The sequence below is a fragment of the Marmota monax genome, unplaced genomic scaffold (genome assembly GCF_021218885.2).
Source record: "Marmota monax isolate L192 unplaced genomic scaffold, Marmota_monax_Labrador192_F-V1.1 WCK01_AAM20220418_F8-fsc00061, whole genome shotgun sequence".
NCBI lineage: Eukaryota > Metazoa > Chordata > Mammalia > Rodentia > Sciuridae > Marmota > Marmota monax.
Window position 1 is genome coordinate 10070001 of NW_026695230.1, and position 15922 is coordinate 10085922.

The window sequence follows — 15922 nt, forward strand, 5'->3', positions numbered from 1 at the left end:
TACATTTTTGTGATTTAATGATTCTGGATCAAGAAGTTTTTCCTTTTACCTATTGCTGTAGTAAAAACACATTTTAATCAATTCTGGAGCTAGAAAGAATATCTGGTTACCAGCCTTGTTACAGTATTTCTTTCCTTTTCAGGGGAATATGCTTTCTAACTTCTTGCTATTTTTCTTTTCTTTGAATTTTGATTTTAGGTACTCTTTTATCTCAGTGGTTTTATAAAAGGATATAGATAGCTCTTTTATTTTAAGGACCTGGGTTGACATTAATAATCCCAAGGTAGCTTCTTTGCCAAGATCATCCTTATTTTGTGGGAAACATGCACTAGCCAAATGCTAGCCAACATCCTCTGAAGATAAGTTTTCTCCTTGGGCCATTCATAATTAAAATATTTTTAGCTTCTCAGATTGTTCTGCTGCTTTCTTAACAGGAATAAGGAGGGTTTCATAAAGAGGTTGGAAGTCTTCCTTCCACATATACAAAAATTGGCAATCTTTGTCCCCTTTGACAGCTAGTGGCATCTTTCTGAAAAGCTTTCAAATCATAGATCATTTCTTCATAATGAAACCTGTGTGGCTCAAATACAGTAGGTTGAAATTCTTATCTTATGCTGCAGTAAAATGCTCTAATTTAGATTCACAAAAGGATTCTGTACCCTTTACTTAGGAGAGCTGTGCAATTTGTCTATAAAAAGACTGTTCAGCACCATTAGTGCATACCATAAGTGTTCAGCAACATCATATTCATTAAACAGTATATCCTTATGCATAACCTTTTCAACCTCGAAATGTGGTTTTTTTTTTTGAAGAATGATGAATGGCAAAGGGGTGAGAGAGCCCCCCAAGCAACATTGTGGTCTTTAAGAATGAACTTGGGGACTTTAGCTTGATCCCTTCGTAGGGAAAAAAAAATCACATTCAATCCCTTCTTACCTGAGACAGTTTTTATTCTCAGTAGAACTCACTCCATGATCAAGAGATTGACCCCTGACTTCTGAACTTCAGAGACACATCTTTGAACAATAGAGAAAAATTGAGGGCAATGACCATAAAATTCCTTAAAAACATTTGTTAAGCACCTCCAATGTCTTAGCTATTGATACTGTGTTAGTTGCTAAGGATAGAAGTGATTATGGAATGCTAATATAATTCATAGTTGCAGATCTTTGGTGATGAATTTATAGGTTTCCTAGCTTGGTCAGATAGATTGAGGGTAGTGTGGTAGAAAGGAGAGAATATGGTAGATATTTATGCTTTACTTTTGTTTTTAGAGGTAGAGGGGAAGATTACATTAGAATTTTATGGTGACAGTAGTTTTTCTTGGCAGGGACAATGATGAACCCAGCATTCATTCCATTGCTATAATTACCCTGTGGCATTCCTGAGCTCACAATAGTTTATAGTCATTGTCCTAGATCTTCAAGTGTCTAAGGGAGTCCCTTTCTAAAATCTGCCTTTTTCCCTGATTCCTTCAGATATTCCTCAAGCTTGTGAAGATCTCTTCTCACTTCCATTTTAGGTACACCTGAGAGCCTGGCAGAAAAAGAAAGGCAGCTCTCCACCATGATTACCCAGCTGATCAGTTTACGGGAGCAGCTCCTGGCAGCGCACGATGAACAGAAAAAACTGGCAGCCTCGCAAATTGAGAAACAACGGCAGCAAATGGACCTTGCTCGCCAACAGCAAGAACAGGTGAGCCCTGCAAAAGGAGCTGCCGAACTAGGGATTTGGAAGGTGCCAAGCTCAGAGAGTAGTCACATTGATTGAAGAAAGCTTACAATAAATAAAGGAAAGAGTAAAAAAAAAAAAAAAAAAAAAAAAATTAAAAAGGAAAGAGGAAGGTAAAAAAGAAGCCTTCTGGAAGTCTACAATCTTCAGGAAAACTGAGGAGATTTGTGGAGAATAAAGAAAGGCATCATAGCAACGGGGCTAACTAACTTAGATAATATACTGTTTCAGAAGGTTTGGATTTGACTAATTACTCAGGCATACTCTTTCTTATAGGCATGGCAGGTAATCCCAATGTAGTTAAATTGTAGGTAAGTGACTTCTCTGGGCTTTACTTTTAGCCAGTAAAAGGGACGTCCGTTCTAGAAAAACTTTGAGGATCTTTTGGCTCACTGATCCAATGATTTTTCTCTGGCTTTGAAGCTAGTGTGAACATATATCATGGTTTGCTCCCAATATCCCTGGTTTATGCTTGTTTTCCAGGATAGTTATTAATGCCCTACCCCTTTTCACTAAAGTTATCTTTGTTTGGATAATAAATCACATGGCCACTATTTATAGCATAGGTAAATCATTAAAAACAAATTAGCACATGGTTCCTAAAAGAATTCAACTTGATTGACTTAGAAATAAAAGCAAAGAAAAAAATAGCAAAGTTTAAATGTATATCTTTTAAAAAATAAATCACTTTCCCAAATGTTTTTCTTGTCTCATAGAGTACATTAATCTAACAACAATGATCCTATAGAGTAGTCCCTGATGCTTTAGATCATACAGACCCAAATTAATGTGCAGTTTTTAGGAATCTGACATTATTACTGGAATTATCTTTTCAGTTAAATGTATTTTATAGGGGTATATAGAGCAATATATGCTCTGTTGATTTTAATGAGTTGTGACGTCTGGTATTTTATATGCTTGAATATTTGCCCACATGTAGGAATATGGACTCAGCCCCTAATGGAAAATAACATAAAGGAACACTGTAAAAAATCAGAAGTTAGAATGTCATTTAGCCATCCAGAGATGACACAGTAATTAACTATTGACACTTGTGAATAAGCTAGCACAAATTAATCTTGACACATTTGCAGACGAGTGATATCTTACAGTGAACACTTTGTAATTATATTTCAAAATGAAAATTAAATGACACTTAAAACTAGGTTGTCATGCTCAATGAAGCGAGCATGTAGCTCAACCGATTGGCAAATAAAATTCAGAATTTGAGCCACATGGTGCTTATGTACCATACTTCACTGTGTCAAACCCATACGTCTAGAGTGGATGATAGTAATTGCACTGTGGTGTTTTGGATGCATTTCTATGCAGCACTTTATCATTTAGGAGGGGCCATCAATATTAGATGCCTAGTGGTGTTTCACTAGTTTGCTAAGAAGAAATAAATATTCAAAGGATCCAGCATCTATACCTGGAGCTGCAGAGTGAGTTGTCCATTTCTGATTTGAGTAGTGACAAGCAGAGTGGGCTGTTCCAACCTGATTAAATACTGTTTCCATTTTGTCTATAAAGCTTTGGGAAGGAGTAGCTCCATTTCTCAAACTGAAGTCTATGTCAGGAGCAGCTTTTCCACACATTCCAGTATGAGCCAGTTATTGCCAGAAATCAGAAAACAACATCTGGGAGCAGACTGCTATATTGTGTCATTTTACACTGAATGAGATGTGTTTGGGGCATTCCCCCTGCATTAGGTTAGAGAGTCAAAAAAGTTCCGGAAGAATATAGCTGGGGCCTGGGACTGATTTACATCTTCACTTCCAGCATATCTTATTCTAGAACACTGGCTTTTGGAATAAGAAGAAATGAAAAGACAAGACTTTAGCACTTGCCTACCAGGCTCCACTAAACCAAATTCTTCAATAAGTGTTCTTTGGCCACTTTTCTCTCTGGCTTTGGTTAGCAGTGAGTATGTTCCAAATAAGGAGCATCTCCCTGGACTTCAAACTGTAGCAGCTCCATTTCAGAGGCAATAAGCAGCCTGATGCCTAACTCATGCTTCGTAGTAAACACCATTATGCTAAGGACCTTGTTTGCCCTCCTGAGGGGCAGATTCTTTCTTCTTACAGGGCTTGCATTAAATGGTTAATATTTGTTTGTTAGAGCAGATAATATGTTAAGATGTTGAATTAGATTGTTGGGTGAGGCAAAAGGAATGTAAAACCTATATGTGGATCCTTTACTGTAAAATAAGCATAGTCCCCTGGAAAGAATAAGTGGATAAATGTTAAATTACAGCTGTTTCAAATGCTTTGCAGATACATATAACATCAACAGAAAAACTAAACATTTTTAAGCTCTTTTTTGGGGAGGTACCAGTGATTGAACTTAGGGGCACTTGATTACTAAGCCACATCCCCAGACCTTTTTTTTTTTTTTAATTTTATTTAGACAGAGTCTCACTGAGTTGTTCAGCACCTCGCTTTTGCTGAGGCTGGCTTTGAACTTTTGAGCCTCCTGCCTCAGCCTCCCAAGCTGCTGGGATTATAGGCATGCACCCTGCACACAGCTAACATTTTTTAACTCTTTACAATGGCAATATTTGACAATATTTTTAAGCATATCAGTGCTAAAGATCTTTCCATCATAAAAGGTTTCTTCAAAGTAGATGATATTATACAGTAATAGAAAGCTTTTTCTTGTCTTTGCTTACAGATTTTACTTTTTACACCCAAATTAAACTCTTTAGAACAATGTGGCCAGAGTTTTCCTGTCCTTATAAGGATGGAATTTCCAAAGTCCCATGATATCAAACTAACCAGTACAGATATAGGTGAATTGCTCACAAATATAATACAAGGGGTGGTTTTCACCTATAGATAGAGAGATAGCACCTGTTCCAAAATGTTTCTTTTTTCAACTTTCTGATTCTGCCTCTCATTTTATAGGAATTCTTTCACATAGAGGTGCAGTAAAGCATTCCTGTAATTCCAGGAGAGATACCTGAGGTAATGGCAAAGGTGTAAGCATTTCATTTTAACTTAATGAAACTTTATTTCTGATAGATTGCAAGACAACAGCAACAACTTCTGCAACAGCAGCACAAAATTAATCTCCTGCAGCAACAGATCCAGGTCAGTGTATTTTATTACTCTTGTCTGATTATACTTACATACTTTCCTCCTTGAAAATGGAATTTAAAATGCTGCAAATGCACCCTTGCCTTATAAACAGCACCAATAGGGTTGTTATTCAAGGATGCAGTACACAATTATGTAAGTGGATGTAAAAAATATTGACTAGGTGGTGGTCAAAGCATTCTTATGTGATGTGTAAGCAGAATAAACCTTATCTTTTTTTTTCTTCTGCCATTTGCCTAAAAACAACCAACTGGAAATCTTCTTGGTTTTCAAGGCAGCATACAGATGCTACTTTTATTGTCACAAATTATTTTCTCCTTTGTGTTTTATTATGTAATAGTACCATGGAGAGAAGCTTACTTTTATTTACTTGTTAGGATCGATTTGGCCAGTTATGAGAAGAATCTGGGAAAAGACTGTTAATAATTTATTTGTTCCTGAACAAATATTAACTGTGTTCCTTCTAGATGCTGAGGGAAAATAAAGGTTAATGAATAATAGTCTGTCTTCGAGGAGTTTACAGTCTAGAAAGGAAGAAAAACTTGTTCCTGAATACTTATAACTTAATTTACAGAGTTTCTTTTTCTTGTGGCCCTGTAAAACTACTTAGATCACAATTACAATAGTCTGAGAAGGGAAGATGATGGTCTGATTTCTGTCATTCCTTTACATACTAATTAATTCAACTAATAGCTACCTGAGATAAGTGAGAGAAGTGGTTTCTGTTTCTGAGTAGGAACATAGTTGTGTGCGTTCTCAAAAGTCCTAGAGCAAGGAACTGTTTGGTGATTAATCCTCAGGAATACTGATTCCAGAGTTATACTTACCACAGATTGTTGTTTCTCTTTGTTGCTGTATATTTTTCTAACCTACAATAATCTGTGATTTAACCTATTTGGGCCAGCATAATCTGAATTAGATTATTTCTTTTCTTAAGGTTAATATCATGCCTTGCTGTAATTTAAAAAATCAAAAGCATAAAGTCATAGTTTAATCTTTTACCTAATTGATGAACACCAGTGATTTTTAACTCAGATTTTTGCTTCATTTTGTTAATAGTCATTTTTAGTGTTCCAGGTAGTAGTTACTGAAGTCTACTTCAGTACTTTTACCTAATTTGGCTTTTTGCCCAGCCAACTTCACTAGTAGGTTTTAGTCAATTTTTGTTTGTTTGTGCTCTGATTCTATAGTCCACACTAAAATTTATGTGTTTCAAAATAAAGAGTCCAAATAAGGCAACATAGAATGTCTTTGTCATTTGTGATGGTCAGTCTCTACAATTAAATCTTGAAATAATTTCTCATCCTGATATTGCTTTTATGACTCATGCTGAGATCCTTAATTAAATAACTGTCCAGGCGTTCCCTTCTTCTACCCTTATTAAAAATTTCAGTGTATTTCCTACTGTTAAGGTCAAGATTTTTAGCCTGTAGCTTCCTACATTTTTCTCTAGATTCCTCCCTAAGAACTCAGTAGGTGTTAAATAACATAATCATTTAGTTCTCTGTGTCTTCTATTTGCAAAGCAGGATGGAAGAAGTTTCCAGAGATATTCTTGTATCAGTTAATTATTATTAATGTTTTTACTCCCTCTTTATTACTTCTTTACTTATTTCTACTATATTTTATTTCTTAGTCTAGTATTGTTTGTATTGACTGGCTGTCTTAATTGATGTTTTCCTGTGGTATACTGAGAACCTCAGATGAATGGCAACCAGTTCAGATTATTTTTATAAAATATTATTAGTATTTATTGATCATGTACAATTTTATAGTTATAACTTGACTGCATGCAATTGATATCTTCTTCAGAAGACTACAGAATATGATCTTAAAATATTCATCTGAATGTTCAATTTGAGAAAACAGGAATATTTTTTTTTCAAGTTTTTTAATAGAAGCTTTTTAATAGAAGTTTTTTAATAGAATAGTCAATGTCAGAGTTACATTTATGTTAGAAAATGGGACTCTTTATAACAAGAGTTTATATTTTAAAAAAATAAGATGAAGCAATAAGACTATATTTATAGTTCACTCTGTTCTGAGCAACTGCTTCATGACTTATCTTGTCAGTATTTATCTTATCAGTATGAGACCATTCAAAGAATTTTTCAAATGCTGAAAAACACTTACTCCTTATACAAACTTATTTATCTCTGACACTTACAAAGCAGGTTTTAATATTTAGATGTTTAGTTATTTTATTTTATTTATTTTTTGAAAGTGGAATAAGTTAACTATAGTTTCAAATATGGTTTTTGACAAGTCACAGATGTGATCAAATTTAGGGGAATTATTGTTGGGCTAATTTTAGTGTAGTTTTTGAACAACATATGAAAGTTAAGGAATGCTTCAAACATTCTTTTCCCCAAGAAAGAAGCATCTCCAATCTGAAAACAAAACAGGAAAAAAAAAGCAAAATGATTAAAAATGAAACTTAATTTCTCTTCTAAAAACAAATGAAGAAAAAAATGTAAGCAAGTTTGATATTTTTTTTTCTTTTAAAATCATGAGTGCTAGAATCTATTAGCTACCATGGTCAGCAAGAATAAGCTATGGCAATTGGTTATGGGTCACAAGTATCAGGTGGTAACATTCAAGATTGTTCTTCTGGTTTAGAATGCTGACTTCTAAATTAGTACTGTTTTTTTTTTTTTTCAATTTGTAAGCTTTAATAGAAAGAAAGGAAAGAGTGTCTAGTCTCTTGTAACAACTGCACACAAACACATCATGTTCTATTACAATGGATACAAATGAAAACCTGAATGGTTTACACATATTGAAAACAGTATTTTTCATTAGAATTAGGAAAAAAGCATAATTAAGGTAGCATTGTAAAAGTCACCATACTTATTTTGTTTGCAATCATACAAAACTTATATGTGTAGTTGAAAATAATTTTATTCATATTTTTTCTCCCTTGAGTATGAATTTTTAATGTAATTTTGCCCACATAAATTCTAAACTTTTAAAGAGATACTTCTAAGACCATGTAAGGTGTGTTGAACAAGTATGATTAATGATTGTGAGAACTATTTTCATGAGTTTTTTTCCATTTAAAATATCATGATAATAATTTAAATTACTATTAAAATATTTTAATATTAACAGATCTTTTAGGAGGCTGTTTAGTTTGTGAATTCAAATCCCTGTTTTTGCTTTGGGGAAAATGGGAATTCCTCTAATTTGTTCCATATTAAATAATTCTCCTGGTGTGGAGCCCCAAAAAGTTAGGCTGTTTTTTATATTTCCAGGACAGAAATAGCACAATTTTTATCAAGTCTATGAAAAGCAAAATAATAGGTCAAGGAATATGAATCCTTGAAGTTAGGAATATCATTTTTTGTGTTATAATTCCAAAGAACAGATATCTGCTTTAGTAATTTTATTCTCCTTTTCCTGCCCACTGTATAAAGTAACTTGCCAATATTTCAAAACATTTTATTTATGAGTTATATTAACTGGCAAACAAAATTCACTTTTAATCCATCAGATAGTTAAAAACAGATTGAAGCATACTTATAGTATTTTAATCAACTATTAAATTATAGACTATTTTAAGGAAAACAATGTTTTATAAATCCTGATTTCTTTATTAATGCATGTATTTATTCATCTAACTTGATTTGACCATGTCATGCTTGAATCTAGAGAAGATATTCTTCACGGACACAATATACCACATTCTTTGGTTTCTATAGTATGTCAATAGGACTACATTTAACAATGGCATTTTACAACTAGAACTTAGTCTTTCAAAAGAATTCAGCTCATTAAAATATCTCTTTGAGAAACCTACTTTTTCAGGGATGAATGGTATTATCCAATCATTCATGTTTCTTCAGACCCCAGTTTTAGAGTTATTCAAGTAACTTGCATTTTGTGTTATCCAGACAGTATCCTCTTCTCATATGTGAACACCAGTCTCCTAAGAATGGACTGATGGTTGGGATTTCATTTGGGCATTTGGTCTTCTGGGCCAGCCCAATGATTTTTGTCACTTTGTACACATACATCTTTTTGAGTATTATGATGAGCCTTGAAATTGCTATCTCTGTTTTCTCTATGATTAATATACAACATTCACTGTCCTTCCCTCATCTTCTAATACATTGAATGGCAAATTCAATCTGTTGAAAGCCTGAACCAATTCCATTGCTGCTTCTTTGCAGATATTCTTTTTTTTAAATGCAATATCTTTATTTTATTTATTTTATGTGGTGTTGAGGATTGAACCCAGTGCCTCGCATGTGGAAGGCAAGTGCTGTGCCACTGAGCCACAACCCCAGCCCTGCAGATACTCTTTATCTTTACAAAAAAATTTTTCTTTTAAATTCTACACACTGCTTGTTTACTTCTCCCCAAACCAGTTGAGCTTCATTTTGTCTTAAGAGTATATGAATATTTTTCACATATAGTGTTTTCTATATTGATTGTAATATATTTGTGTGCTTTTGGTATATTTTGTGTGTTTGTATGTCTGCCATGTGATAAAGCACCATTAAATATGTAGAAACATTTAATTCCTGTGTAGTAACCAGAGAGATGCTAATATTATAAGCAAGGAAATGACTGTTCTTAAACAATTGAACAAAGTCATTCAAGATGTACCCTCATCTTTTAAGAAGATAAACCTTGCCTTTTGTTTCCTTCAATATGATTAACTGTAGGCATTTCAGGTATTTGCTGGGAAGAATAAAGGACTACCTTTTTATGTGAAGTAGTTGTCTGAAGATCAGAAATAATTACTTTGTACATTAGCCTTCATGGCCTGCTTGACCTGGTTAATTAATTTTTTGCTACCATAATAATAATAGATATATATTTGAAGATATGTTTTATCGTTAAGCATCTAATTGACCTCTAATTTTAGGAGTTGAACCTTCCATTTATTGTCTTTCGGAGATGGCTGGAGCAGCCAAGGGAAAAGCTGAAGCCAGTCAGGAGTTGACTTCCAGACGCATGCAATCCTTATCTTAGGTTATATCTCTTTGCTAATTGTATTTAGCGTTGATAAACAAAAGGCAATTACAGTGCTCCTGTTTTGGCTCTAGTGAATAGTCTTTTTTGTATGTTATTGATCAGGTAATGGATCTCCTTCCAAAAGCTTCTGAAAAGGACCAAATAAACCCATTGAAAGTAATTTGATACTTCTATTGGCACTGTACATTATCTGATACTCTTTTGCAATAAAATGAGTGTTATAAACAAAGCTTAGAAGTCTAGGATTAGCCCCCAGCTTCAGCAAGCCCTTAAAATATTTTGTAATTCTATCTTCAATCATGAATTAGCCAGGAAAAACAGACCCTCTCTCTTCTCTTCATTTCTCTGCTGTATGCTGGTTTTAATTGCCCACAGGCAAGCTGTTGTGATCTTCCTTGGAAGTTTAAAACCAAGATAAAAATGCAAATCTAATTATTTCTTTTATGTAATCTAATTAACTTTTTAAGTAATGATAGATGCTCTATAGCCTGCTTCAAACATTTTAATAATAAAGTTTCTGGATTATAAAGAATAGGTAATGCTGCTATAATTTATGAATAGTAGCAGGCATACAATTTCCAAAATTACAAATTCTTTTCATGGATTAAAACTCCATATTAATCATGCTAGATTGTTGTTAAAGTTGGAATGGCTCTAGAAATAAGAAAGGACCCAACCAGATCCCATGGGATACTGCATGGTAGATACCTGTTTTCCAGTTGTGGCCTTATTACAAAGGTCTTATTCAATGAACCAAAACCTGAAGATGAATCTCAATGCTTGTTCTTCAACCATTTCAGTCCTTTCTACCTTACTGTTTATTCTTTATCTCATCTCCCAAATCAGTCCACAGATCTCTCCCAAATCATAATACTACATATTCAGGAAAACCAAAGTCTCCGCTTCTTTCTGGAATTAAAGTGGGCAGTGTCTTCCCTCTTCAGAGGCAGGGCAGGATGTAGCAGAATGGAACAGATGGTTCAACCAATCTTCCAGGGGGAAAAATGTCTCTCTTCTATTTGTTCTTGTTTGAGGACTCAGTTTAATGTGAGTCTTTAGTATCCTTCTAGGATATACTAACCACCCCAGTCACCCCAGGGTATATAAGAGAGTGAAAGTGAGAGAGCTTGAGTAAGTGAGAACTAGAAAATCATGGCAGTCTCAGAGCCTTGGAGGCAATAGTAGCTAGAATCTACATAAATATAACATTTTCTTTTCATGATTATCTTTATTTTCTGTTTATGAAAAATGATTTTAGTTTTCCATTTGAGGTAGTTATATAATAATTCTTTAGGAAATAAGTATATTTAATATTTTTATATTTTATGAAAGAGTCAAAAACCTTAAACAAATAGTAGTTAGATATTTGGGTATGGCAAACATTATGAAGACAGTCCTTCATTGTTGGACTTTTGGGAAACCAAAAGCATGTTACGCTTAGATGCATCATTTAAACTCCTCATGAACCTCATTCACTGCTTCTAGAGAGGGGAGGTAGTGACTCCTGTTGAAGAACAATACAATAAGATTATCATAAAGCTGTATTTAAAAATTACTATTAATCTGTTTTTTTCTACCTTTTATTGGAATTAAAATATCCATTCTTTTTATAAAGTAATGGTGATAGTAGATGGCATCTACTTTATTTCTTTCTTTTCCAGTAGTTATATTATGTAAAAAAACTCTCTAATATATGTCTCCACTTTTGTTTTTCTTTGGAATTTTATTAGTCCATGATACACAAAATTTGAAAACTCTTACTCTAGTCCAAATCCTTTACTTTACAGAAGGAAATTGAGGCATAGACCACAGACTTGTCCAAGCTTTTATTAAAAACTGGAATATTGTTAGCACCACAAATGGGACTCAAATTTCTTGATGTCAGGTCTAGGACAGTTTTTGTATTCCAGGTTGGGTCTCAATTCATCTTTCTGTGGCTTAGATAAATATTAGTGCACTTCAGTTTCCTATTTTATAAAATGTGGATAATACCTAACATCTAAAATCTCATTGTATTCACTACCCTTAAGTGGAAAAATATTGAAGATTTGCCATTAAACTCAGTTTCTCTCTAAGAACTACTACAATTATGGCATATACCCACCATGAAAAACATAACAAAAGAATATAACTGTAATCTTTTTCTAGTGCTACCTTCTCCAAGTGGCAAAAGTGAGTATGAGTAACAGTTTCAATGGCAATGATTCTCAACTTTGATTTTAACCACCTGGAAGCCTTTTAAAAATACTAATCCCAGACGGATGTAGTGGCACAGGCCTACAATCCCAGCAGCTCAAGAGGCTGAGGCAGGAGGATCCCAAGTTCAAGGCCAGCCTTAGCAATTTATCAAGACCCTAACCAGCTTAGTGAGACACTATCTCAAGATAAAAAATAAAAAGGACTGGAGATGTAGCTCAGAGGTTAGGCGCCTCTGGGTTCAATATTTAGTAACAAGACAAAATGAAAGAAAACAAACAAACAAACAAACAAAAAACCCCAAACAGCAACAATGGGAAAAAAAATCCCACAAACTAATGCCTGGGTCCCATCCCAAAGATTCTGATTTCATTCATTTGGGGTTTAGTCCCAGCATGGGAACTATTAAAATTTTTATAGGAAATTCTAGTGGACAATCAGGATTGATACATACTGCTCAGTACAGGGTAATGAAGATTAAATGTGAATGTATCCTAAATTGGTTAGATTGACTCTTTCCTTGCTTGTCTGTGTGTCCATCCATCCATCTATCCATCCATCCATCCATTCATCAACCCATCCTAAGGATTAGAGTATAGCTTAAAAGTTCTTGAGCAGTTAAAATGTATGTTAGACTTTGGTCACAGCTATTTTACTTAATAGCTAGAAAGCTTATAATGGACCATGGTTTGAACAATTTAAATTATTTTATAATATCTTTATTTTTATTTACATTTGATTATACAAGGAAGATAAGATTGTATTTATTAGGTGTGTGTCTTTAGGATGAGATACATAACAAATGAAACATGATATTACAAAATAAATCAAAAACATTTTAGAAAATAAATTATCAGACACAATTTGACTTTTATATATCCAAACAGAATGAATTCTGACTCAGTACATCAATGTTATTTTTTTAAGTATTTTAAAAACATTTTCTATGAAATTGACTAAACCTTGACATCTGTGAGGAATGTATGAATCTGAATGAATTTTAAATGAGATTTATACATATAATTAGAATATATATATATATATATATATATATATATATATATATATATATATAATTAAAAATTTATTCAGATTCTTATAGATAATAAGACCTGAAATGTTTGAGTGTGTGCAGTTTCAGATTTGTATGGAACCAGCACAGGTATTGGAAGCAAATAAATCAGGGTATAAATTCCAGTTCCACTGCTTATTAATACTAATCTGTTTTGTCACTTACTAGCTGTGAGACAAGTTACATAATGTCTCTGAGCCTGCATTTCCTAATTCTTAAAAATTGATAATTATAGTACCTTACAGTAGTTTTGAGATTAGAAATAATTACTAGCCCCTAGAAAGTGCACAGTGCATATTATCTATTTGCCATCACTATGACTGTTTTTGTATGAGTAGGTCTGGAAACAATTTCAAAGTTCCTAATGAAGAAACATACGTGTACATATTTGATATGTGCATGTATATGCTTATTTGTGTCTATATATGCATGCATATTTAAAACCCACAAATTAGTCATATGAATATAGGATAATCCATGTGTGCACATATAATCAATTATTATCACCATGATAATCTAAAGAAAAAGAAAGAACAACAATTTTCTCTGGCTGCCAAATCAGAGATATTTCAGTTGTCAGTGAGTGGAGAGTAAGGTTTATCAGGCACTCAGAAATGGCTGACTGAAAATTAGACAGAGCTGCCTGGAAATTGTACAAAAGGGATCATGACATTTTAGTCTGGAAAAACAGGGTCAAATTCTCACCTTTCACATTAAAATGGGTCTTGCTATTAGATCGATAGTGCTTGTGAAATTAGAAGGATAGTAAACAAACCTTTCCAATTTATTTTATAGCTTTTTAAACACAGATGAAGTTAGTTGATGTAGCAGCACAAAATGCAAAAGTCCTTCTTGTTTAAAATAAAGTTGTTCATATAAATCTTATGTATGCCATCTCCTGTAAGTCAAGCATTTGCCTAGCTTTTGTGAATTATGTCTATACTTAGAATTTAAGAAGTTAAACAGTATGCATACCAGACTTGAGAGATGGAAAATAAAAATTGATATACTGTGTGACACTTGATATAGCACAGGGAAATATCTTTTAAATGCTGAGGGATGTACTGACATAACCATTTTTAATTCACATATACTAACTTCCACTCAAAGTTATTAATGTTAGAGTCAGAGATTTTTACTCATTCAAAATAAAAGAAAATAAATGATGTAAAAGGCGTGATGTCTCCTGTGTGACACTGAATTAATTTTATCCACCACATAGTTCATTCAGAAAATTTAAAGTTTGTAATATTACACAATGAAAGTTAAGGGATTCACAGATCAGAAAAAGGATAGAGTCCATCCTCAGTCAGATTGCAGACTTGACTTTTGATATGTATACATTTCCGTGGAAAAATTTTTCTTAAAATGTCTGCAGAAAACTGATTTTAGTGCAGTTGGAAAGGGCTGTCAGCTGGGCTTACTTGGCTCCTGCTCGAATTTGTTGACAAGGTGGACAGACTATTCTAAGGAACTCCAACAGGTCAGACATTGTTTACTGAAATAGCATGATTCATTGGCTTCTCCTTATACAATATTTGGTTGTATTATACCTAGGATAAGGAAAATAATTTAAAAACTGATTTCAGTTCCACTTGATTGGCTAATAACTCCTGTCCCTTTTAGAAATTATGGTTATATTGGGAAGCAGTTTCCTAAATGGAATAAACATTCCTTATGCACTATTTTTCAGTAAAAGATGTAAGTCCTGAGTCATAGTTTCTCAAGTTGTATGTGGCAGAAGTCATTTGTTAATGTGTAGAAAGTTAGTTAAATACAGGGCACTTTAGAATTTATATAATTATTTAATACTCAAAGAGGCAAAAACCTGAAACTTCAAGAAGAGGAAAGACCTCCAGCTGTTGATTCAGGTATTGTTTATCCTAAAGGACTTTTTCTTTTTCATTTTGTGACTGATAGACCAGTATTTCACTGAGAACTTTGAATGCCATGATAGCCTCCAAATAATTAATTGAATAGCTGGAATCTGGGGTTTGAAAGAATAAAATGGATATAGTGGTAGAAAAAATGCATCCGCAGTGAAAAAATGGTGAAGAGAAAGAAAGTGCATATGAAATAGAAAGCCATCACTTTATTTTGTGGTGAGCAAAGGAGGTTTGAGAAGAGGAAAAACTCAAGCTTTTCTCTCTGCCTTACTCTGTTTAATTCTTTATAATGCTTTGTTCAGACTTAGGTTTCTATGTCTATTGTTTAAAAGTGAGATAGAGGGGCTGGGGCTGGGGCTCAGTGGTAGCACGCTTGGCTAGCATGCGTGAGGCACTGGGTTCGATTGTCAGCACCACATACAAATAAATAAAAATAAAGGTCCATCAACAACTAAAAAATTATATGTTTAAAAAAAAAGTGAGATGGAGTTGAGACACCATTAGTTGACGTGGTATTCTCTGTCTTTGACAAAGCCTATTGAGGCAAGCAAAAGTGGGTTGACCATATTCATTATTAGGTTTTAGCTAACAGTTAGTCTTAGATGATTAGAGATACCAGATCAAATTCACAATAGTGGAACCAGTAGTTCACCACTGCAGGAATTCCAGCTCATTGCTGGACTGTCTATAATCCCATGGTGAAAACCAGGGCTCTTAAGCTTGGTTTCCTATTAAGATTTTCTGATTTAACTTTAATGTGGATCATCAGATCTGCTGGAGGGGACCTTCTCCTAGACTCCATCTTAGGATGGGAGTATATCCTTGGAACTCTTAAATTCCTATTGCTCTCTTGTGCAAGAGTTCAGATTATGGTGGCCTAATAGAAGAGGTAATCTGAATTCTATGATGCAGTATCTTTCCTTCTCAGTAATTCTGAGCCATGATTGTAGAGATCCT

General features: G+C 33.7%; 1 protein-coding gene across 46 annotated transcripts in view; it reads left to right on the forward strand.

Moving 5' to 3' along the window:
* Window positions 1-15922, forward strand: part of Sox6 (SRY-box transcription factor 6) — a 612624-nt gene that overhangs the window by 403395 nt on the left and 193307 nt on the right. For all 46 annotated transcript variants that reach the window (XM_058576980.1, XM_058576987.1, XM_058576994.1 and 43 more), the window contains 2 exons: window positions 1523-1695; window positions 4755-4823. In XM_058576980.1, coding sequence (XP_058432963.1) covers window positions 1523-1695; window positions 4755-4823 — 242 coding nt within the window. The remainder of the gene's footprint in view (window positions 1-1522; window positions 1696-4754; window positions 4824-15922) is intronic.